The 24,390-nt window shown below is 43.6% G+C and overlaps 1 protein-coding gene across 7 annotated transcripts in view; it reads left to right on the top strand.

Moving 5' to 3' along the window:
* The window catches only part of LOC141085536 (testicular acid phosphatase homolog), a 65,011-nt gene that overhangs the window by 16,670 nt on the left and 23,951 nt on the right, over positions 1–24,390 (top strand). For 5 of the 7 annotated variants that reach the window (XM_073570971.1, XM_073570972.1, XM_073570970.1 and 2 more), the window contains exons 2-3: positions 12,852–12,947; positions 14,282–14,368. In XM_073570971.1, coding sequence (XP_073427072.1) covers positions 14,324–14,368 — 45 coding nt within the window. In that variant the 5' untranslated portion in view covers positions 12,852–12,947; positions 14,282–14,323. Of the gene's footprint in view, positions 1–12,851; positions 13,112–14,281; positions 14,369–24,390 lie in introns of all 7 variants that reach the window. The other 2 variants (XM_073570973.1, XM_073570974.1) reach the window with 1 other exon arrangement.

The raw sequence follows: 24,390 nt of genomic DNA, 5'->3' as shown, positions 1-24,390 counted from the left end.
CAAGGCTGCAGCGCTAACCACTGAGCCACCGTGTTGCCCTAACCAGTGCCAGAGGCAGCAAAACAACCCCCTAACAACTCCTCCACCATATTTGACTGTAGGTACTGTGTTGTTTTCTTTTTCAGCCTCATTCCATTTTTGGTAAACAGTAGAATGATGTGCTTTACCAAAAAGCTCTATCTTGGTCTCATCTGTCCACAGATGGTTTCCCAGAAAGATTTTGTCTTGTGCACATTTTGTCAAACGGCAGTCTAGCTTTTTTATGCCTCTGTGTCAGCAGTGGGGTCCTCCTGGCTCTCCTGCCATAGCGTTTCATTTCATTCAAATATCGACGGATAGTTCGCGCTGACACTGATGCACCCTGAGCCTGCAGGACAGGTTTAGTTTATTTGGAACTTGATTGGAGCTGCTTAGCCTCCATCCAGACTATCCTGTGTTGCAACCTTTCATCAATTTTTCCCTGCTGTTCACATCCAGGGACATTAGCTACAGTACCATAGGTTGCAAACTTCTTGATTATGTTGTGCACCATGAACAAAGGAACATCAAGATCTCTGGAGATAGACTTGTATCCTTAAGATTGTTGATACTGTTCATCAATTTTGGTTCTCAGTCCTCAGACAGTTCTTATCTCCTCTTTCTGATCTCCATGCTTAAGCTCCCGTTACACACTGCGATATTGCTAGCAATATCGCTGTAAAGTCACCGATTTTGTGACGTTGCAGCGATATTGCTAGCGATATCGCTGCATGTGATACTTACCTCCGACCGGCTCCCCTGCTGGTTATCGTTGATCGCGCGAGAAGCTCCTGGATCATACCTCGTCGGCCACTTCCTGCTGTGACAATGAGCGACGCGTGGAGCCGGGCGGGAGGACACAGCATCGCCGCGTCTGACAGGTAAGTAGCGATCCCCGTCCCCAGCGATGTTGCTGGTGAGATCTGCCTGTGTGGCAGCTCACTAGCGACCACCTAGCAATGCACCAGCAATCCTGACCGCGTCATATCGCTGGTTAGTCGCTAGGTGTAACGGTACCCTTAGTGTGGCACACACAGACACACAGTGCAAAGATTGAGTCAAGTTCTCCCCTTTTATCTGGTTTCAGGTGTGATTTTAATACTGCCCACACCTGTTACTTGCCACAGGTGAGTTTGAGTGATCATCACACGCTTGAAACAAAATTGTTTATCAACAATTTTGGAAAGTTTCCAACATTTTATGTCTGGCCCTTTTTAGGGGTTTTGTGTGAAGTGATGTCCAATTTGTCTTTTTTTTCTCTGTTTTTTTGGGTGATTCCACTACACATAAAGGAAATAATCACGTGTATAACAAAACGTGTAATTGCAATAATTTTATGGAACATTCTAATCCCATTCTAATGACTGGGATCAGAGATATCTATTATCCTAGCTGTTTAACCTCTCAGATGGCACAGCCAATAGTGTAATATTTCTGTGTACAGTAGCAGTAGGTCGGGCCCCCAGAATCCATTCCACCTGTTTTGCCCCAGGCAGGCACCCCACTCCGACACTGCCGTAACCATTAAACAGTTTTTAGAATAAGATTTCTAAACCAGGTCTCTGAGGACGGGGTTTGTCCCTGCTCTTTGGCACTCTAATTATTGTGATGCCATATGTTGTGTTGTGTTTTTTCACTTCCTGGCGCCGCTGGAGTGGCAGCCTGTTACAGTAGCTCCTTCTTTGCTCTCTTTTTTTCTCTATTTTTTCTATTTTTCCTTTCTCTTTTTTATTGTTACTCCAAAGGACATTGCACTATGGAAAACCATAAGAGGACCTGGACCTTCGATGGACTTTTTACCTTATTTTTACTTGGATCTATTGTGTTGGGAAATCCAGGAACTGAAAAAGACCCTATTGTCTACTCCAGAGAAGCTATACCGCTGCTTAGGGACACAGCAAGGCAGCATGCTGCTAATAGACCAGAGGACATTCTACCAGAAATAAGGAAGACTAAGAGAAGAGGTTGCAGAGCTGGAGCCCTCAGGAAAGCTAGAAGGAGGCGCTATAGACCTGCTCTTCCCGCCGTCATTATGGGCAATGTGAGGTCACTCGGGAATAAGATGGACGAACTGTCGGCGCTGACCAGACATCATCGGGAATTAAGGGAGTGCAGTATGTTGCTGTTTACAGAGACCTGGCTCACCAAAGGTACTCCGGACACTGTTGTCTCGTTGGATTGCTTTAAACTCATTTGCTCGGACAGGACAAGGGAAAGCGGTAAGAGGAAAGGCGGAGGGCTGGCGATATTTGTGAATGATAGATGGTGTGACTCTAGGCATATCGTGGTCAAAGAGCAAACATGCTGTAAGGACATTGAGCTATTAGCTGTGGGCATGAGACCTTTTTATTTACCGAGGGAACTATCGCATGTAATCATGATAGCTGCATATGTCCCCCCTTCTGCGAAAGCTGATGCCGCCACTGAGGTCCTACAATCCACAGTGAGCATGATGTAGTCCCTTCATCCCCAAGCACTCCTTCTGGTTTCGGGAGACTTCAATCATGTGTCTCCAGCATCCATACTACCTGGTTGCACACAGTATGTTACCTGCCTCACTAGAGACAACAAAATATTGGACTTGTTCTTTGCCAGTGTGAGAGGGGCAAAGCCCCTACCGCCCCTTGGAAGATCGGATCACAACCTAGTGCACCTCCAACCCATGTACAAGCCACTTGTACAGAGAGAACCTGCTGTTACTCGCACAGTGAGGATATGGACTGAGGAGAGTGATGATGCTCTGAGAGAGTGCTTTGAAACAACCACTTGGGATGTGCTGCAAGATTCCTATGGTGATGACATGGATGGTCTCACACACTGTATAACGGACTACATTAATTTCTGTGTAGACAACACGGTACCCACAAAAGTAGTGAGGTGCTTCTCTAACAATAAACCATGGATCAGCCCCGGAATAAAGGCTCTTCTCAAAGAGAAGAAGTTGGCCTTCAGATCAGGTGACAAGGGCAGGCTGAGAGAGGTGCAGAAAGATCTGAAGAATCTAATCAGGCAGGGAAAGGCTAATTATAAGAGAAAGATTGAACTGAAATTGTCACCGAAAAGGATTCATGAAGTCTGGGAGGGTCTAAAGTCTATATCTGGGCATAGACAGACTTGTCTCCAGGATGGTTGTAGATAAAGAGGGGCTTAATGAACTTAATCTATTCTTTAACAGATTTAATCACACACTGGCTGCTCCTGCCCCTGCATACCATTCACACCTCTCTGCTACAATATCCTCACCCCCTGCTGCAACTTGTCAACTGAGCCAGGGTCTGTTCTTCACAAGTACCCAGGTTGCAAAAGAACTGGATAAGATCAAAGTTTTGAAGGCTGCAGGTCCTGACGGCATCAGTGCAAGGCTAATCAGAACCTGCGGGCACCAGCTGAGTGAGATCATTACATATCTGTTCAATATGAACCTGAGAATAGGTATAGTCAGAGGCGTATCTAGGCTTTCTGGCACCCGGGGCAAGAATTTGGTTCGGCGCTCCCCCCCCCCCCCCCAAGTACATATGCGACTTGCACAGTTAGTAATGTACCCATGAGCTGCTCTCCCTAATGCTCTCAATGTTCAGTAAAAAACTGAAAGCAGGAAGAGAAGCTCGTTGTCACAGGACCATAACTATGAAAATCGCATACGAGTGAAGTGTCCATGTGATGAGTACTGGAACCTGCAGAGCTGAATCCTGACATTGCAGCTTCTGAATTCTCACAACTAATGCACTGCACACATTTAGGATTCTCCCTTGCCGATATACAGTCATGTCAACACAAGTATGTGATTTATATACTTCTGGCCACATTCCGACTAGACGTGCCCGGCCTCGCTCCGTTCACTTTCATTGAGTGAGGCCACACATGTCTAGTCAGCATGTGACCGTATGTATGTAAATTACCGGCACGAGAGAATCCTGACAGCGTTCAGTGAGCACTGTGAGAATTCAGAAGTCTGCAGTCACATAGAATGTCTGCAGACTCAGCACAAACCTGGACAACCCCTTTAATGCTCCTAACAAATAAAAACATGAGAATTAGTCAGTATCACAAATATTTACATCCAGGTACCTTATAGATGACGTCGTCTCTGGAGTCGTTCTCCTTTTCTTCTTCTTGTCCAGACCCCATGATGAGTTTTCTCATCCACATCTCATCTCTGTAGACGTCCATCTTCTCCGGTCTTCTGCAGCAAATCCCCACACGATGCCCTTAAAGATAGAAGTGTCATTATAATGCCCCTAAATACAAATATCTGCAATATACTGTCGCCTCACACTATTCCCCTCCCTCCTCATACTGTCTCCTCATATATTTACCCCCTCACTCTCTATACTGTCTGCTCACACATATCCCCGACTCCCCATACTGTGTCCACATGCATTCACCCGTTCGCACCCCTTACTGTCTGCACCCATCCCCCATACTGTTTCCTCATACATGCCCTCATACATACTCTTCATTTTGTGTCCTCAAATCTCCCCACATACATTAAATACCATCCCCACTCCAAATCCCCCCCATCCCCAATCCCCCACACACATTATGTACCCCCACTCCAAATCCCCCCACACATTAACCCCCATCCCCACTCATTAACCCCTCCACACATTAACCCCCATCTCCACTCATTAATCCCCCATCTCCACTCATTAATCCCCCATCTCCACTCATTAACCCCCATCTCCACTCATTAACCCCCACACTCATTAACCCCAATCCCCACATTAACCCCCCACTCATTAACCCCCCACATTAACCCCATCTCCACTCATTAACCCCATCTCCACTCATTAACCCCCATCTCCACTCATTAACCCCCTCACTCATTAACCCCAATCCCCACATTAACCCCCCACTCATTAACCCCCCACATTAATCCCATCTCCACTCATTAACCCCCATCTCCACACATTAACCCCCACTCATTAACCCCCATCCCCACATTAATCCCATCTCCACTCATTAACCCCCATCTCCACTCATTAACCCCCACACTCATTAACCCCAATCCCCACATTAACCCCCCACTCATTAACCCCCATCTCCACACATTAACCCCCACTCATTAACCCCCATCCCCACATTAATCCCATCTCCACTCATTAACCCCCATCTCCACTCATTAACCACCACACATTAACACCCATCTCCACTCATTAACCCCCCCACTCATTAACCCCCATCCCCACATTAACCCCCATCCCCACTCATTAACCCCCACCCCCACTCATTAACCCCCACCCCCACTCATTAACCCCCATCTCCACTCATTAACCCCCATCTCCACTCATTAACCCCCACCCCCACATTAACCCCCATCTCCACTCATTAACCCCCATTCCCACATTAAGCCCCATCTCCGCTCATTAACCCCCATCCCCATCTTTGGTGGTTCTTCAGCTCCACAGAGGAGCACACTTACCACCAGCGTTCGCTCTGGGCGCCGGGAGTGACGTCAGCAGCGTGATCACATGACCTGATCACGCTGCTGACGTCGCTCTGACCCGGCGGTCAGAGCTTCAATTGTACTGGCATCTGTATAGACGCCAAGTACAATTGCTGCCTGGGAGTCGGCGCGGCCTCCTTCTCTGCGTCGGCTGTCAGCTTGACAGCTGACACAGAGAACCGCCGACTCCCAGGACTGGTAGCGGCAGAACACAGCCGCCGGGGGGTGGAGGGAGATACTGGCATACTGTGGACCGCTGCATTAGGGGGTCGGGCGGCCCGACTGCGCCCCCCTGCTGCCTGGGCCGGGGCAACTGCCCCGGCTGCCCCCCCCTGGATACGCCACTGGGTATAGTACCACAACTGTGGAAATTATCGTGTGTGGTACCAGTTCCGAAGAAACCTTATCCGAAAGACCTTAATGACTATAGACCTGCAGCATTGACATCACACCTGATGAAGGTACTAGAGAGATTGGTTCTCACACGTCTCCGTCCTCTAGTGAGCTCGGATATGGACCCTCTCCAGTTTGCCTACAGGCAGGGCATTGGTGTGGATGATGCCATTATCCACCTTCTAGATAGGACTCTCTCACCTGGAGAAACCTGGGAACACTGTGAGAATAATGTTCTTCAATTTCTCTAGTGCTTTTAATACCATACAGCCAGGTCTACTGAGAGACAAGCTGGGCCTTGCTGGTGTGGACCTCCAACTCTCCACCTGGATCCTTAACTACCTCACGAACCGACCTCAGTTTGTATAGGTTCGGGACAGTGTGTCAGACACGGTGATCTGCAATACAGGGGCACCTCAAGGTACAGTTCTTGCCCCTTTTCTCTGCACACTGTACACTGCGGTTTTTAAGTGCAACTCATCTAGCTGCTACTTGCAGAAGTATTCTGATGACTCTGCAATAGTAGGCCTCATCACAGGAGGAGATGAAAGAGAGTACAGAGATACTAACCAAGCTTTTGTGGAGTGGTGTCAGAGGAACCACCTTAGGATTAATTCCGGGAAGACCAAGGAATTGGTGGTGGACTTTCGCAAGGGAAAAAATCCACCAGTAGTGGTGAACATTCAGGGAAATGACATTGAGATAGTCGACACCTATAAGTACCTTGGTGTGAATCTCAATAATAAGCTTGACTGGGCCCATCACTTGGATGCAGTGTACAGGAAGGGCCACAGTAGGCTTTATCTGCTCAGAAGGCTGAGAGCCTTCGGAGTTAGGGGGGCACTCCTTGCATCCTTCTTCAACTCTGTTGTGGCATCAGTCATCTTCTTTGGTGTGGTGTGCTGGGGTAGTGGCATATCAACCAGGGACAGGAATAGGCTGGACAAACTGATTAGAAGGGCCAGCTCTGTCCTGGGATGCCCCCTTGATCCAGTTCAGGAAGTAGGCGACAGGAGGATACTGGCCAAGGTGAGCTACATGGTGCAGAATGATTCCCATCCCATGCATGAGACCGTGACAAAGATGTGCAGTACTGTCAGTGACCGGTCATCCTAAATGTGAGAGGGAGCACTATCGAAAGTCCTTCCTGCTGCAGTTAGGCTGTATAACCAGCACTGTCCAAAACGGAGAATGACCCAAACAGTGAACTGATAGATCCAAAGTTGTGATAGTCCGGTTATATCTTTTTTTTCCGTAAATGTACCTACCTACTGTCAATGTAATGCCTTTATGCATCTGTATCTGTACTTGTTCCTGCCTTGCTGCTGTAATGCTCTGAATTTCCCCATGGTGGGACGATTAAAGGATTATCTTATCTTATCTTAAAATGTGTATAATAAATTTTGTATTTTTAATATAGTCTTGATCTTGCTCCTTCATTTGCTCTTTTTGGTACATCAGGGGCTTATCTACAGCATTCTGTTGGTGATGGTGGTGGCCTCATCTCATATGCGAGAAAATAGGTGACAGATTCCCTTTAAATTGCAAAGTGGTCCGACTGTGCCGTTCCATCATAGCGCAGGATGTCTGTGACACATTTCCTAGACTTATACAAAAAAAATCTAATCGCACAACTGAGGATGATTGATAATACAGAACAGACTGGGGAGATTGAGTCATGAAGCGTTATGCAAGCAGCCATGCTTTGTGTATCTCCTGACATATTACTCCAGTTATCTTCTGTGTATACTCAGGAATTTCCTGTTCACTGCAGTGAAAATATCCGCCTTGGCCCAGGATCAGCGCGCGTCCAAGGGTTTGTGCAACTTGCCTATCACTTTCCGCATTCTCTGTTCTGTCAGTCCTCTTATTGTACCTTCACTTATTTACTGACTCTCAACATATAATGTTGGCGGCAGAACAGAGCTAATGGCGCTGCTTGTATACAGTGTGAAGTTCGAAAAGGAAAAATAACGCAATCCCACCATTGTTTGTTTTGGGGTATTGTCAAAATAACACAATAACTTTATTCTGAGGATACAGTTACGGTGATAACATATTTATCTTTCCTATGGCTATGTTCACACTTTGCGTTTTTGCTGCATTTTTTCTTTAGCAGGCAAACCTGCTCTCTTGGAAGTAAAGTAACTGCTTGCAAAAAGCAAGTTTTGCTGCATTTTTTGCTGCTTATTTGTTGTTTTTTTTGCTGTTTGTTTGTTGCTTTTTTAGCTGCGTTTCTTCTGCATATTTGTTGCTTTTTTATGCATTTTGTGCTGCGTATTTGTTGCTTTTTTTGCTGCATTTCTTCTGCATATTTGTTGCTTTTTTGCTGTGTTTTTGTTGTCTCTTGAGCATGCTGATAACGTTTAGTGTCCCCAAAAATGATGATGTACTGTAACTTCCTTAAGGTTTTTGCACCAAAAATGCAGCAAAACTTGATACCTGTATTTTTTTTTTGCTGCGTTTTTGCACTTGCTCATTGTTTTCTATGGGTGAAAAATGTTGATGGAAGTGACATGCTCCAGTTTTCAAAAACAATGCAGTTTTCCAAATCAGTCAAGGAAAAAAAAAAACAATTTGTGTTGTGTGCATGAGATTTCTGAAATCTCATAGCCTTTGCTGATACTATAAAATACAGCTTAAAATGGGGGGGGGAACTCAATGTAGTCTATATTTTACTCATTTTCAAAAAATGTGAAAAATAACTGACGCGTTTCAAGTCTTACTTTTATTTTATATCTACAATTAAGAGTCAGCCAGACTCAAAACTAGTGATGAGCGAGTATACTCGTTATTCTGGTTTTCCCGAGCATGCTTGGGTGTCCTCCAAGTATTTTGGCATGCTCGGAAATTTAGTTTCTTTCGGCGCAGCTGCATGATTTGTGGCCGCTAGACAGCCTGAATACATGTGGGGATTAAAAGTCAATGGGGAATAAAAGTCGGCATTGAGCGGATGACTTTTATTCCCCATTGACTTGCATTGGGGTCGGGTTTCGGACGAAACTTCGACTTTTTTTGCCCTAGTCGGACCAGTTTCATCTGAACCAAATTTTGTTTCATGAAACCCGATCCGACCAAAGTTGCTCAACTCTATTTATTATATTTTTATGATCTTTATTTGCTGTTATATATTATGCACTTCTTATTAAAAATTGTGCTGATAGGAAACGATCATTAAGCTGCTGATGGGTGAGCTGTAATTCAACAGCCGCGGAGACACCATCACGTTTCTCAACGCAAGCAATGACTAGCCAGCTCTTTCACCGGGAAGGAACAACCACGGGAAGGGCAGTCTCCAATGAAGGAAACCACCTATGCCAAAACATGGTATCCATCCACAGACAGCTGTTTCGCATTGCTTGCGTTGAGAAACGTGATGGTGTCTCCGCGGCTGTTGATTTACATGTTTTTGCATATTTCCCATAAGGGATGGGGGCATTGCTCTAGCATCACTGTGTTGAGAAACGTGATGGTGTCTCCGCAGTGTTGGATGTTGATCTCCATGAGGTCACTCATCCTCATCCTGCTTGACTGACAACTCCCTTTCCCTAAAGTCACACAGCATAGAGGCTGTTAGTCAAACAGAAAGCAACTCTTTGTGCTGGGAATAGAGCTGGAGTGACAGAGGCTTCAGATCTACCATAGATCTTCAGCCTTCCATATCATTTCAAATGCTGATTTCTCCGTAACGTAGGAATGGACCGGCCATGTAAAGGTACTGCTGGACTTGTCTTTGAAAGAGCTACATCTACATATACATAGTTTGGGAGGTGAAATCTGAGGACAGATTCCCTTTAACAGAAAATTTAATTCCAGGATCAGCGAATTCTGCATGTGTTGGTCCGTAAGGTTGAACTGCACTCGGTTCTCTGCATTCTCTGCTCTGGGACGATATGTGTAGTGGGCTTCCGGTTGGATGGTTGACTACAACAATCAATAGCGAAGGAAAAGTGTTGTAAAGACCTTAAAGGGGCTGTCCAGTACCGGATAACCTCTTGATAATGGCCTCATAAGTCTAAAAAATCTTTAAAAAACATCCGTTCTTCCACTTGGACAGTAGTCTGCATCCAATAAGACATTGTTTATATCAGGAGATCAGTGGGGGACACACCGCTGAGAGCGGAGGAGCAGCGTGGTACAGGAGGTAAGTATTCTGCACTTTGTTTGCTTGAACTAAAATACTGCAATTCTTGAAAAATATATTACTAATCATAGTCTGCCATAAAGCACAGCCTCCGGATGGGTTTCACAGGAGCACCAAGATGCTATGGGAACCCATTGGCAACCCTTGATGGGTTCCTCACCTGATGCCTGGGCAGAATCTCATCACTTAAAGTCCGCTGAGAGATCGACAGTGGCATTTAGGTTTAAACAGAAGAAAACGGAGATAGCTCCAGTCGTTGCTGTTAGAGGCAGGTACTGGCTGTATGATACAGCTGGCACCTGCCCTGCATGGAGCGAGCTCAGCTCCTGAGCCTTTACACCTGCACCTGCTGCATGACTTATCAATACATCAAGCAGAAATTTTTGCCAAAATGTAAAAAATTTACATCCACAACAGTTAAAATATTACTAATTGTCTGCCGCTCATCTGTTAACACTGCCTGGTTCCCCACCGGTCTCTGTTATTCCTTTTTCGGTTATCTGTCGTCCGTCTATGGGTGCGCAAAAAGAGTTTCATCCCATACAGATCAACTGTGTAGCATCCGATGTTTGCGAATACAGTAGCTTATTACTGTTCTTTGGTGCAGTACATTTTATTTGCTGCTGATGTATAAAAAACAGAACACTACAGATGAAAATTCATTTTTCTGGTCAAAAATCTGACTTTTTTTATACGTTTGTGTGAACTTAGCCTAAGATATACTTGAATGTTGTCTCAGTAAATAATCTTTGCACATATAGACTTATCCATAGGAATATTCTGGGTACAATGCAGCTGTTTATCAATTGTGTGAACTTATTCTATATATACTCAGACCATTAAAGTAATTGTCAGGGAATATTTTATAGATTACTTATTCTATAAGATTGGAGGGAGTTTGACACCTGACAACCCCACTGATCAGTGGCATAATCACTGTACATGGCAAATAGACACAACAGCCTCTAATTTTTTAAAAAAATCCCAGATTCAGCAGCTAAATATCTTGCAGAGTGAAACTTAGAAGTTTCAAAATATTTAGAATGCTTTCTGTATCAATTCCTCACAGATTTCCAAATTTCTCCGTGCTGTTATGCAGTAGGAACTGTTACCCTCAGGGAAAAACAATGTGTCCTATCATGAGATGGATTCACAGGTGCACAGCTCGATAAATGACCCAACCCTGATATGAAATGTTTCTTAATATTCAGAATGCTTTCTGTACTAATTCCTCCCAGATTTTGAAATCTCTCCTTGTTGTTATTCAATAGGAACTGTTACCCTCTGGTGAAAACAATGTGTCCTGATCATGAGATGGATTCACAGGTGCACAGTTTGATAAATGATACAGCCCTGATATGAAATGTTTCTTAATATTCAGAATGCTTTCTGTATTAATTCCTCCCAGATTTTGAAATTTCTTCTTGCTGTTATTTAGTAAGAAGAATTATTACCCTCAGGGGAAAACAAAGTCTTCTGATCATGAGCTGGATTCACAGGTGCACAGCTCAATACCTGACACACCTGTGGTACATATACATGTGAATGTAACCAGTCCAGCACCATTGTAACCATCACATGATTCTAACAGAATTATTTTTAATTATAGGTTTTTATTAAATAATAACAGGCAGAAATCTAGAAAGTATATTGGAAAGTTGTATGGCTTTACATGATGCAAGAATTAACACTTATTTGCTAAAACGTAACCGATGGCTAATACGGTAAGATATATTTGTCCTCTGTTCAACTTAAACAGGATATGGAATAGGTTACCACAAAAAAACTATCACTGTCAGCGCTTCTATCGACATAGTGATCAGCCTGCAATCTTATGAAGAGCATTTCTCAATTATGTGTATTTAGAGAGGACACACAGCTGCAGTCCACTGTACATAAACCTCTGTTCTAAGCTGGAAAATTTTCTGTTAATGACGTCAACATCTGGGGTGATTAAAGGTCATATAAAAACTAATTATCCGCAATGTTCATGCCCTGTAATACAAGAAAATCTGTAAAGATATATCCACACCGGGCTCCATTTATAATGATCAATCTGGGTCTTTAAAGGGTTATTCCCATTTTTATAAATGTGTTTAGTTGTATAGAGCTTGTAAGTACAAGTGATTTTACAATTTACTGCTTATTAAAATGTTCAGCAGTTCTTGAGATATTAACATTTTCCTTTTGTTTATATCTTGTTGCCTTGGAGACCGACCACCGCTGCTAGACAGCAGAACATGTGCAGTGCTTCCAAACTCTCTTCTGTTGAACTTGTAAGCACTGTTTTTAACGATCCCCGATCGCTGGAGCGCCCAGCTACCTCTTATTCTTGGCCAGCTTCAGTGCAGTCCTTACAAGTTAGACAGCAGCGGTGGTCGGCCCCCTTGGCAACGAGCTGTAAACAAAAGTAAAATGTTTAAAATCTCAAGAACGGCTGAACATTTTTATAAGCAGTAAATTGAAAACATAATTATATTTACAAGCTCTATCGGATAATACCCGTTTCTAAAGATGAAAATAAACCTTTAAAGGGGTGTGTAAGAGTTCTGTTAAGGTTTCAGTTTTCATTTTTTAATGGTAAGGAAAGCGCTGCATGCTGCACAACCTCCACCAGCACCAGATACATCTCTCAGGTACCGTTGACCCTTTTATAAACATGGACACATATACAGCAAGGTCAGGAGGGGTCACGGGGTCCCATAGCAAAATAAGATGGAAACCGAAACAGCAGCATAATTAATACTGACTGTCAGTAAATGCCCACATAATGCCACCATACAGTGCATCGGATAAGTTAATGTTCTTGATTCATGGTTAACTTGATAATTAGATTTTTTTTCTTTGTAGGTTTATCGACATGGAGATCGTTCCCCAATTGATACATACCCAACTGATCCTTACAAAGATACAGTTTGGGATAATGGACTGCAACAACTGACACAGGTACATGCTAGTGTAGGGATCAGATTACAGTGGCCTATTGACGTCTATGAGGAGGTCAAGAGGGTGGAGGAGCACAGTGAGAAAACCAGCAAAGGGAGAAATAGGAGCTGCAACTGCTTTGTGCTTATCTAACTCCAGTGCTGGATTCACAACTACACTGCTCAGTAAGTGAAATGACAGAATCCTCACAGAACCCTGGTCCAGCGGCCAGGTCAGTCTTCTGTGGCCGCTAAATGGAAGTCCTGGGAACCAACTCCTGCCTGCCGGCATCAATGACTGCTCTTTTGTTTAGCCGGTCTGGCGCAATATCATTATGACGCATACACGACATCTTGGTATGCCAGCTGGTCAAAAGAATAGGTAGGAGGTTCGCAGGGCTCCTATCAAGCGATCTTGGCTACTGGACCAGGGTCCTACAAATGTATTTGCCCGTTTCTACTCTGTAATTGCAGGTGGGCTCATATAATAATAATAATAATAAGAAGAAGAAGAATAATAAAGCATCTGTTCGAGATCCTGAGTGTAAAATGCTGAATACAGGCAGCAGTAACACAAAAAACAATGAAGCAATACTTACCGTCTGTTCTAATGTAACATCCCTGCCGTTCCCCTGACATACTGTGCTGATTAGCTGCAGACGTCACAGTCCGTATACCCCACGGGATGTCTTCAGCCAATCACTGGCCTCAGCAGTACATGGCTTAAGACCGCTGAGTCCGGCTTACCCCTAGATCAAATGGATTGTTAGTCCGAAATTGGACATGCCTGGTCAATACACCCTCAACAATGAATTGTTCAGAGTCCTCTACATATTATACAGTCGGCCAACCCCATCGGTATTGGTGGGTTCCCCCAACATTAGCCTATTTCTTATAGGCAGTATGGTTGTTTTAGTGTTACTACTGGCTGTTTCCAGCATTTTACAAAACTTGGACAACTACAGGGGGTCCCTGTTTGCACCCCCTTTAGTGAGCCAGAACGACCATGTATTACATGATCAGCCTGCTAATTGCTGGGTTGGGTTCAGTTGCAGTGACCCCAATGGTACCCCACCTAGTTTTCACATCTGTTCAGGCTGGATGATCCTTATCTGTTTTACCAACCATAATCAGTATAGTGCAATAAATTAATAGAAAAATATCTAATCTCAATTTTTTTGTTGTAATTTGTGTTAATATATAATTCTGGTCATTGACGTTTTCATATAACTACATTGGCTTGAGAGTCATTTTTAGGCTATTGTAAAATTATTGGGGCTCTTGAGTGCTCGTGTTTTGCAGCTGGGATCTAGTACGGGTCTTGTGGTCCAGTAATCTATTCTGACACACTTCCAGGTGGGCATCAGACAGCAGTATGAGCTGGGGAAATATCTAAGGATGAGATATGATCAGTTTCTCAGCCCGATGTACAAAAAAGAGGAGGTAAGTGGCGTTAAATGGTAATACTTGTGTTGGATGGGCTGAGCTGTAATACCAGACATCACCTACAGACAAGGGTGGCGCTGTACTTAGAAAGACAAGCCGATTCTTACTGCACTCCTCAGAGAATCCCCATTAATGACTGAGAGGAGAACAGATTACAATTGCCTTTTTTCCCATAAACTAAACAGGTTCATTACCCTGTATCGCATGTTATCTGTATACGACCTGAAGTGAACTGGAGTCTATGGTGTGAAGTCAGGTATGTCTAGGCCCAACTCCAAAATGTCTGCCTCCGGGCACGGTTTCTTTAGAACACAGGTTTAACCCTTAACCCTCTGCTAGATATATTGTAGTAAGAGTAAAAGATCCACAACCTAAACTAAAGGGATAGACGTACTATTATTATTATTATTATTATTATTATTATTATTATTATTATTAAAAAAACAGAAGACAGAAAACTGAGCCGGAGGTATGAGTTGAGAACATGCATGATGTAGAGGCATGTTCACATTGGCCAGAGAAGCAAGCAAAACCAAAAAAACACGATGTGTGCATATACCCTATAAAGTGGTCTCAGAGCTGCAGTACTTCCAAAGCTGGGTGTCCTTTTGGGACCTGGTGACTCTCTGCCACTGTTCACACCAGGTAGGTTTTAACATTAGAGAGTGTAGTTACCGTCCCAATTGGGTATACCTTGTCGCAGTGGGACAGCTTTATGCTTTTTTTGATCTAAAAACAGTGTTTACTAAATACCCTATGTTCATTATTTAATGCACTTGCTTTTTTACTTATTTATTATTATTATTAGTATTATTAGTAATAATAATAATAATAGTAGTAGTAATAATAATAGTACTAGTAGTAATAATATTAGTAATAATAATATTAGTGATAGTAGTAGTAATAATAATAATAGTAATTATATTACTTACAGTAGTATTAGTAATTATAGTAGTAATAATATTAGTGATAGTAGTAATAATAGTAGTAAGAGTAATAATAGTAATACTACTATTAATAATAGTAATTATAGTAATAGTAGTAATAATAATAATAGTAATAATAATATCCATTATTATTGTCAGCTGAATATATTCTCCTATTTCACATATCGTAAAATTGTTGGTATTAGCGTGGTTCCCAGTACTCTAATGCTGATGACCTACCTGTAATATCTGATCGGTTTGGGCTAACTTCTATCACTCCTTCAGAGGAGAAATCCCTGCAATGTTTACCCAGGTACTGAGCTACATATTTAGTCTTGGCTTTGTTTGGGATTATAGCTCCCAGCAGCTCTAAGTTGATCATGGAGACGACTTCTGTCAATGCAAATATAACAATCTTGGAAAATCCCTTTAAATTCATTTAAAGGGAATCTGTCACCCCATTTTTCGAGTATCATCTTCTGTAATGCTTTAGATAAGCCCCGCAATGTAACCTGAATGAGAAGAAAAACGAGTTACAGTATATTATACTCACCCAGGGGCGGTTCGGGTCCAGTTTTGGTCCGATGGGTGTCGCGGGTGTCGATGGGTGGTCAACTATCATTTAAAGAGACGTATACCTATTAGATTTACAATGGTAAAAAGTGTAATGTAATGGTATCAAAAGTGTAATGTTCTTTCTTTACCAAATACGCTCCTTTCTTTTCCTGAAAAATTACTGTAAACGTTATGGCCACTAATGTCTCACTTCATTGCAACGCAAATTTATGTCCACTGTCTGTTGTGAAGGCTAATCTATTCTGTTATTTCTAAACACTGTATTTCGGTGATTACTTTGTGTCTCCGTTCATACTGCACCCAGACACAAATGATACACCATTTGAAAGGTAAACTTGCCCCCTTCAGCAACAAAAAAATCGCCAAACAAACCATACATCCACGATTTGATCACAAAATACAGTTTAAACATTAATTTTCAGAAACCTGCAGTAAGGAAAAATGACCTGCAGGTGGCACCACAGTACCCCAAAGCACACTACCACAAAGCTGCTAACAGACATCACAAACAAATCCAAACATTTGCCTTGGGGGCTTTCCAGCTTGCAGAACTGCTTGCCCAGCCTATGTTAGCCAAATTGGAGGATTGCACACTTCACTGCAGGTGAGGCACATATGCAAACACATTTGTATATATGCACTGCTTATTGAATTGCACACTTGCTCCGTTCATACTGCACCCACACAAACAAATGATACACCATTTGAAAGGTCAAATTACCTGCAGGTGGCAGCACACTAACCCAAAGCACACTACCACAAAGCTGCTTACAGAAATCACAAACAAATCCAAACATTTGCCTTGGGGTCTTTCCAGCTTGCTCAAGTGCTTGCCCAGCCTATTTCAGGCATATTGGAGGATTGCACTCTTCACTGCAGGTGAGTCACATATGCAAACACATTTGTATACATGCACTGCTTTTTAGGTGATTACTTCACCCCACACACATGATACACCATTTGAAAGGTAAACTTGCTCCCTTCAGCAAGAAAAGAGCCAAACAAACCACACATTCATGATTTTATCACTAAATACAGTTTAAACATTCATTTTCATAAACCTGCAGAAAGACACACTGACCTGCAGGTGGCACCTCAACCGGAAGACATTTTTTCGCCTCTACTTATCAAACCAATTTATTGTATTACCAATCTACATATATAAATACCAGTCTGTGTTCTTCAGCTTATGAATTACATTTACATTTGATCAGCATGCTTTTTCTGAAATTGCCTGCTCCCCCGACGACAAATGTGCGGAAATTTCGCATGGGCCAAGCTAGTCAGTCTATAGTTACAGACAAGCAGGAACTTACAAGCCTGCGCTGTCAGCTCTATAGACTGTGCAACCTTACCTCCTTATTATATAGAGGTTAGAGCAGCACACAGTAGTGGGCTGCTGGTCTTTTGTCTTGCTAGAATCTGCCTTACTTATGTTTTTAGACTTGATCATTAAATAATATGAGGTATCACTTGCCTCCTTGTTTCTAATAGCACATTGGCACTTCTACTCTCCCCTTCTCTCCTCTCAGGCTTGTTTACAGTAAAAAACACTTTCCCCATATGTATTCCATTTGCCTCCTAGTTTCTTAGGCCTCTTTCACACTTCAGTTTTTTACAATCAGTCACAATCCGCCAGGTTTTGAAAAAAACGGATCCTCAATTTTTTTTTGAGGATCCGTTTTTTTCCCCCATTGACTTGCATTAATGGCGGATTGTGACGGATTGCATCCTTTTTTTTTGAGGATCCGCCAAAAGTTGCTGTCCGTCACCATCCTCAAAGATTTCTAAACGGAGCTTGTAACGTTTTTTTCTCTGGCGGATCCTCCACACACTCATTTAATCCGAAATTCTTTCTGGGTGCCGGACAAAAAAAAAAATCTCTCTCTCTCTCTCTCTCTTTCTTCATTTTGCGGATCCGTCAAAAAAAAAACGGATGGGTGGCATCCGTTGTCATCAGTTCTAAAACGGATCCTGCATCCGTCCTTTTGGCGGATTTTGACTGATGCAAAAAAACTGAAGTGTGAAAGAGGCCTTACAGAACATTTGCACTTCTATTCTCTCCTCACCCGGCCTTGTTTGCAATAGGTAGTCTCCATTCCACTTGTCTTGTTGTTTCTTATAGCACATTAGTACTTCTAATCTCCCCTTCACTCCTCTCAGGCTTGTTGGCAATAGCTACCTCTCTCCCCGTGTGCATTGCACTTGTCTCCTTATTTCTTATAACACATTAGCTCTTCTTTTCTCTCCTCACCTCAGCCTTGATTGCAATACCTAACTCTATCCTCATATGTAGTCTCTATTCCACTTGCATTGTTGTTTCTTATAGCACATTAGCACTTCTACTCTCCACGTATCTTCGCCAAGGCTTGTTTACAATAGAAAACCCATATGTATTCCATTTGCCTCCTTGTTTCTTCTAGAACATTAGCAGTTCTGTTCTCCCTTTATCCCCTCACAGGCTTGTTTGCAATAACTAGCTTTCTTTCCATATGTATTCTGTATTCCACTTGCCCTCAACTTTCTTATAATACTTTATTGCTTCTTCTATTCTCCCCTCATCTCCTCCCAGACTTGTTTGCAGTAGTTATTTTTCTCTCTTTGTGTATTCCGCTTGCCTCCATGTTTCTTATAGCTCACTAGCAGTGTAAATTCAAGCAGTGCAATGTAGGAAGTAAGGGCAGGGAAGTTGGAGAACATACTTCTGGTAAGCTCGCAGTACATGCCCCCTGTTCTTGAGAGAACCGCAAGAAGTGTTGCCAGTGGATCAAGCAGCTGGTGAGGCATAAAACGTCTAAAGAAGCATACAAAGTTACAGAATAGCACAGTTATAATGTGTCATCTGGGGTTGTAGATTTTTAGTACCTTAAATATCCAACATTATGTATAAAAACCTCAACAATTGGCAGTGCCGGACTGGAGTGCCAATGGAACACTGGAAACATTAAGTCTGGTCACCTTCAAATGCAAATATCACATTACTCTCACTGACAAATTTGCCTAAATTTCTATGTAATAGTAAACGGGGTAGTTTGTTAAATGAATGTGGGTCGCCCTCCCAGGGCTGTGGGGTACTCGGTACCGGGCCGGTCTCTCAGAAGGGAATGTCACAGCAGCGGTGACCCGGTCCGTGGCCCTGGGCGCCCAAGTAAAAGGGAGATTGAAATGGTGGAAATGTAGTTAATGGAATGAATAGTTCGTGACGCCACCTGTGGTGCTCGGCAAGTGAGATGTTAAGCCGACGCTGCATGCAGATCCTCTGGGACTGGTGGTGTGTTGCAGCCAAGATGGCGAAGCTCCCCACAGGTGGAGCTGTAGTCCCAGGGCAGTGTAGATGTTGGGGTAGAGGAGAGGCACAAGCGGTGTAGAAGCTGGTACCCAGATGTAGCGGTACGGGGTGTGTTGGCGCAGGAATAAATGGAGGACACCAGGGCTTGTATTTCCAAAGCTTTACTCACAGTCTGTAATACACACAGGTGCCTGCCTCCGTGCTGTGTCCTCCGGGTCAGAGACTCAATCAACCTCCAGGCAAGATAGGATGCTCCTTTCCAACACTCCGCCAACATGTGCCTTTCTGAACGTCTCCTCTTATAGCGCCGTCGGTGTGAAGTACTCCCAGTACTGAGTTACACTGGAGTTCCTCCTGACAGATGTTCCCATGAACTTTCCTTGTACGGCAGACAGCTGTAGCCTGCTTCGGGGACTCCTTACTCCTGAGTCCCGGCTCACTATCAATGTTGCTGTTGTGCCCCCAAGTCTGAGATGGAAGTAGCACATTTACAGCCTGCTACTCCACTGGTGTCTGCTGCAGGACCATTAGTGTCCATACAACCTCGGGGACCGGGCCCCGGCCTTGCGCTTAGAACTTCTAGGCAGGGTTCTCTCCTAACCCATGTCCTCTGTTCCCTTTTACTCCTACGTTCTGTGCTAGTCTTTCCTTCTTATAGAAGATCAGGTTTCTGTTCAATGTCTTTCTCCTTCTTTCCTTTCCCGTGCTAGCAGACTCAGGTCACTGAGATCTGCTGCTGCAGCACCTCCTTCCTCCATCCCTCTCCCAGGGATCCTCTCTCCGACTCTCTCACTGACTGACTGTATGAACTCTCCCAAAATCCTAAACCTTCCCGCTCTTTTATGTATTCTAACTCCACCTGCCTCCCAGCACGTTTCGTGTTCCAAGCAGGGAGCCACCAAAGGTGCTCTGCTACACTCCAAGCAGGGAGCCGCAATGTGGCTTTGCTAAACTACTGTGTTGTGTGAGATGCAAGTGTTAGAGCGTGGTCAGGAGCCTCCAACTTACCTGGATGGTGGGGTACCACACCTCAGGAGGAGATGCAGTACCTCTGTGGCAACTGAACCCTCAGGGGCGCCACAAATGTTGAGTTGATCCCCTTGTATTGTGCCAACTTCTTCTCATATACATTCAGGTGGCGTGGAGAGCCCATCCCTGCATGGCGGCCCACCAGAGGATCCTCCTGCTCTCCTGTGGGCCAGTCCAAGCTTAACAAGTGGAGTAGATGCCCGTATATGCTTTTTTGAGTATGGATATCGTGCTCCAGCACAAGACATTGACAGAAGTGGAACTATGACGTCACATAACAGCTCCCTTATGGGTCTATTATCAATGTGTACATTTCTCTCAAATTGCAGTGCTCCGATAATCATGAACCATTGCAATCACTAATGTATTCAAGTAGACAATTGGAAGTACTCTTATTTTCCTTTTGAGGTGGTTGGATACCCGCCTACATTAAAGGGCCCTGTAGTGCACAAGTATAGGAATAATTGTCAGCTGAACGAGTGTTCCAGCCAGCGTTGTGCATCTTTATGGAAAATATGTATGGAAGTTTCCTTTCACTATATCTCAATAGCAGATGTCTGGTTAAAAACGATTGTGCATGTGGATTTTCGATATGCCTTATCCTTTTTTCCCCACTGGAGAATAGCCAATATCAAAGGAGTCTGTCAGTGGCTTATTCCCCTTTATCCATTGATAACACATGTGATGAGCTTGCTGCAGGATTGGATGACTGCATAAAGTCTCCCAATGGAGGTGCCACTTTGACCCCCTCTTCTATGATGTCCATATGTAGAGGAGTCTTGTCCACATGGGTGGTTTCATCATCTATATAAAGCTATTGTACTTTGCCTAGTTCTCTCATGACTATATTGCTAGGTTTTGGTTCCATGGTTTTACTGTTTGGTCATTTCTCAGAAACATCAATGTCTGGATGTAAGTACACAATTCTTTTTCTCTGAACTTTTGAGTAATGCATTTCCAGGCATTGTTGCTACCACTGATTGATCTCCATGCACTAATATACATGTATGAAGTGATAGTTCCTCATTTAGAGTATTCAAGATTACAATTAATTAAACTCTAAATCATCGAACTACAACTGTAGCTCTCTAGCCATTCTGAAACTACAACCCTCGGTGTGCCCCGACAGCTGGAAAGCCAGGAGTCATAGCTTTACTCCAGCTTGGAGACCACTGATACCTCTGAGTTACACCAAGGTATTAGATTTGTGATGTGGATATGGCACTATGACGATCTGGAGTTGTGGGTTGTAGTAATCACCTAGGCAGGTTAACAATGCAACTATTTTTTATTCCTTACATCCATGGTGCTACACCAACTCAAGGTAGATGGGCAAAATACATTGCCCTGAGTCACCAAGAACCAAACCCGGGACTGGTAGTTTGACTGCCACAATTCCAGGCGATTCTCCCTGTCTCCCAACTTTTGGTTGGACCACAACCAAATCTCCCGCCAGTATAGTCCATGTTCCTCCAGACGACTGATACCACGACCGTAGCAGATGTATCTCGCTCCAGCCATCAGCAACAGTCTTTAGGATAGTTCATGAAATCCAGATGACAGATAACATGACCGTGGAACATGTGTTCAGCTCCAACCAGCAACCGATCTTCAATATCCAAAAACCACAGAAAAGAACAAAGAGAGGGAAAATCCAAGGTGAAGAATAAAAAAGTACCAATTTTATTGAACACATAATTTACAGCAAAATATATAAATACAAGTACCCTAGCAAAAACCAAGATACGCAGTGTGGAACAAAGGTGCAAAGATGACACAAACCCAAAAAATATAAGGTGGATGGGGGACCAAAAGGAAATAACAGCATTATCAATAAAGTGCCTGTGCTTCATAAAATTTATATCCACTCATCCTGAACTGTCACCATGTATCTGTCATGATCCAGAACGGCTTTCCATGTTTCTGGTTTGATCATTTCAGGGGTTAACTTTTCTCAGCCTCAGTTTGGTTTCAGGTTTGTTATTTAGCTCCGCTGCATCCTGCAGGTGGTGTCAGCTATAGTTCTGCCTTCGGCGTGTGTATCTGACTCTGGTATATCCTGATTTGTCCTGCTGTGATCCCTGACTTGCCCTGTGTCTCTTTATTCCCTCTGTTTGTCCTGACTCAGTGTTTTCCTGTTAATTTGCTGACTCCCTGGTTTTGACTTGGCTTGCTTTCGGACCTGCTTCTGTCTTTTGTCTTTGTCTTATCCGCTTCCGACCGTTGCTGATCCCCTGGCTTGTTTCTGACCACGTGTACTGCTGTGTCCTCTGGTACTTCTGCTCCTGACTGTTTCTGATTCGGCTCGTCTGACCACTCTTTCGCCACCTGGTGGCGCTTGTACTGCTGCACAGTGTTGCTACGCTGTTTGTCCAACCTCTCTTCCCTCACCAGCACCCCCTGGTGGAGGTTGCGCTATACTGCACTCCAGTAGCATGATAGTATCCTTTTAAATTTTAGAGCCTCACTACACAAATAGATAAATCCTCTCAGTGGTAATAATTCAGAAGCTCAAGCTAAGAGTCTTAGGAAAGACGGGTGATAATAGGAAACGTACACGGCTGCTGCCATTAACATAGGGTCTTATCCATAGTCTTCACGCCGGGTTTCATGTCCGCAGTCCCAACGTGCGTTTTGCATGGGCTTCCTCGGGGGGCTGTGATCAGATATGCATTGTTTCTACCCTTAAATAGTAATCCCCACCAGCTGCTTATTACATTGGCGCATGCGTCATGACATTCACCTCCGACGATGCATCACATCCGGTCTCATCCCGGATGCAGCCGTCACTTCTCTTGGCAGCAGGAACCTGTAGTAGATTTTGTCTTGCAAATTGCACAGTCTTATGGATACTCACTGAATTACAGCATCACAGTTCTTGACACATATACACTTGTCTCTTGCTGTCTCTTTGCTCACCTCTGCTCACCTCCGTAATTGCAGCTTTCTTATCCAGGAATACTTATCATGCTTGGGTGTTATCCGAGTATCTTGGGCGTGCTCGCATATTATGTTCGAGTCCATGTGGCTCAACACATGCGGGGATTCACTAACAAACAGGCAATCCTTGCATGTGTTGCGTCTGTCTAACAACCACAAATCTTGCAGCCGCGGGGACTCTAACATAATATATGAGTATGCTGAAGACACTTGGATAGCACCCGAGCATGCTCAGATAAGACGTTAAGTTATTGATAGGACCTTATAGGGATAACTAGGGTCAGTCCACATTGAGTGAGGGCGCCATATCACTAAACTTAGGGTGCCAACCTTTGCGGTCAGGAAGGGCTACCTGAGGCTATAGCTAGGGGACACTAGATCCTTACCCCTGCCTTTCCTTTGGACCTACCTATTTTGAAGTCATTATATGTGTGTTGCTCTGTTTTGTCTTTTCTCCGCATTATTTTAATATTTACTCAATAAAGATAAACATTTTATAGGGGTTTCTCTAGCTATTAGCATTATTTTTCATAAAGCACAGTAAATGCATACTTATTGTTATTATGAAGACTAAATCAAACATAATATTTTTCTATTTTTTTCTATATCTTTCTACCCCTGTGTGCATCCTCTGTGTGTTACTGATTTGCCCCACCTCTCAAAGTTATCATCAAGCTAATCTAAACGTAGAATTCACCTTATGCTTCTGTGCACTCTCCGCTCCTGCACAGTACCCTGCCTGACTGATTTCATTTTCAGCCATCTATACCAGTACAGCTGCTTATGTGGTTTTACATCATTGCCAGCTGGTTGTAGTAGAGCTCAACTCTCCTGCACTCCTCATCTACAACAGTTTAGAAACTTCAAATGCAGCTCTTTTGATGCATATGGCAGAAGATATTCCTCTGTCATATACATCAACAGAGCAGCATTTGCAATTTCACATCACTTTGTTCTAAGCAGCAGGCAACAAACACAACTCAACTACTTAGCCCCTGTATACAGCCCCCCATCCTGCAGTTTATCCTTTCAGCCCCTCTATACAGAGCCTCATTCTGCAGTGTAGCTCTCCTTTGAGCCCTCTGTAAACAGCCCCATCCTGCTATCACAAGGGTGTCATGTCCCCCTGGAAGAAATGGAGATAGATTGTCACGTCAGGTAAAGAATCAGAGTTCTTCTTTATAGATAGTGATTCATGTCCTAATTTAAGTGGATTTCCGTTTCCTTCAGTGCTGAGAGGTTTAAGGACTCTTTCCATG

Source organism: Dendrobates tinctorius, unplaced genomic scaffold (assembly GCF_039654945.1).
Source record: "Dendrobates tinctorius isolate UK_male_01 unplaced genomic scaffold, ASM3965494v1 ptg000028l, whole genome shotgun sequence".
Taxonomy (NCBI): domain Eukaryota; kingdom Metazoa; phylum Chordata; class Amphibia; order Anura; family Dendrobatidae; genus Dendrobates; species Dendrobates tinctorius.
Note: the sequence above shows the minus strand (reverse complement) of the source record. Positions and strands in the feature narration are given on the sequence as shown.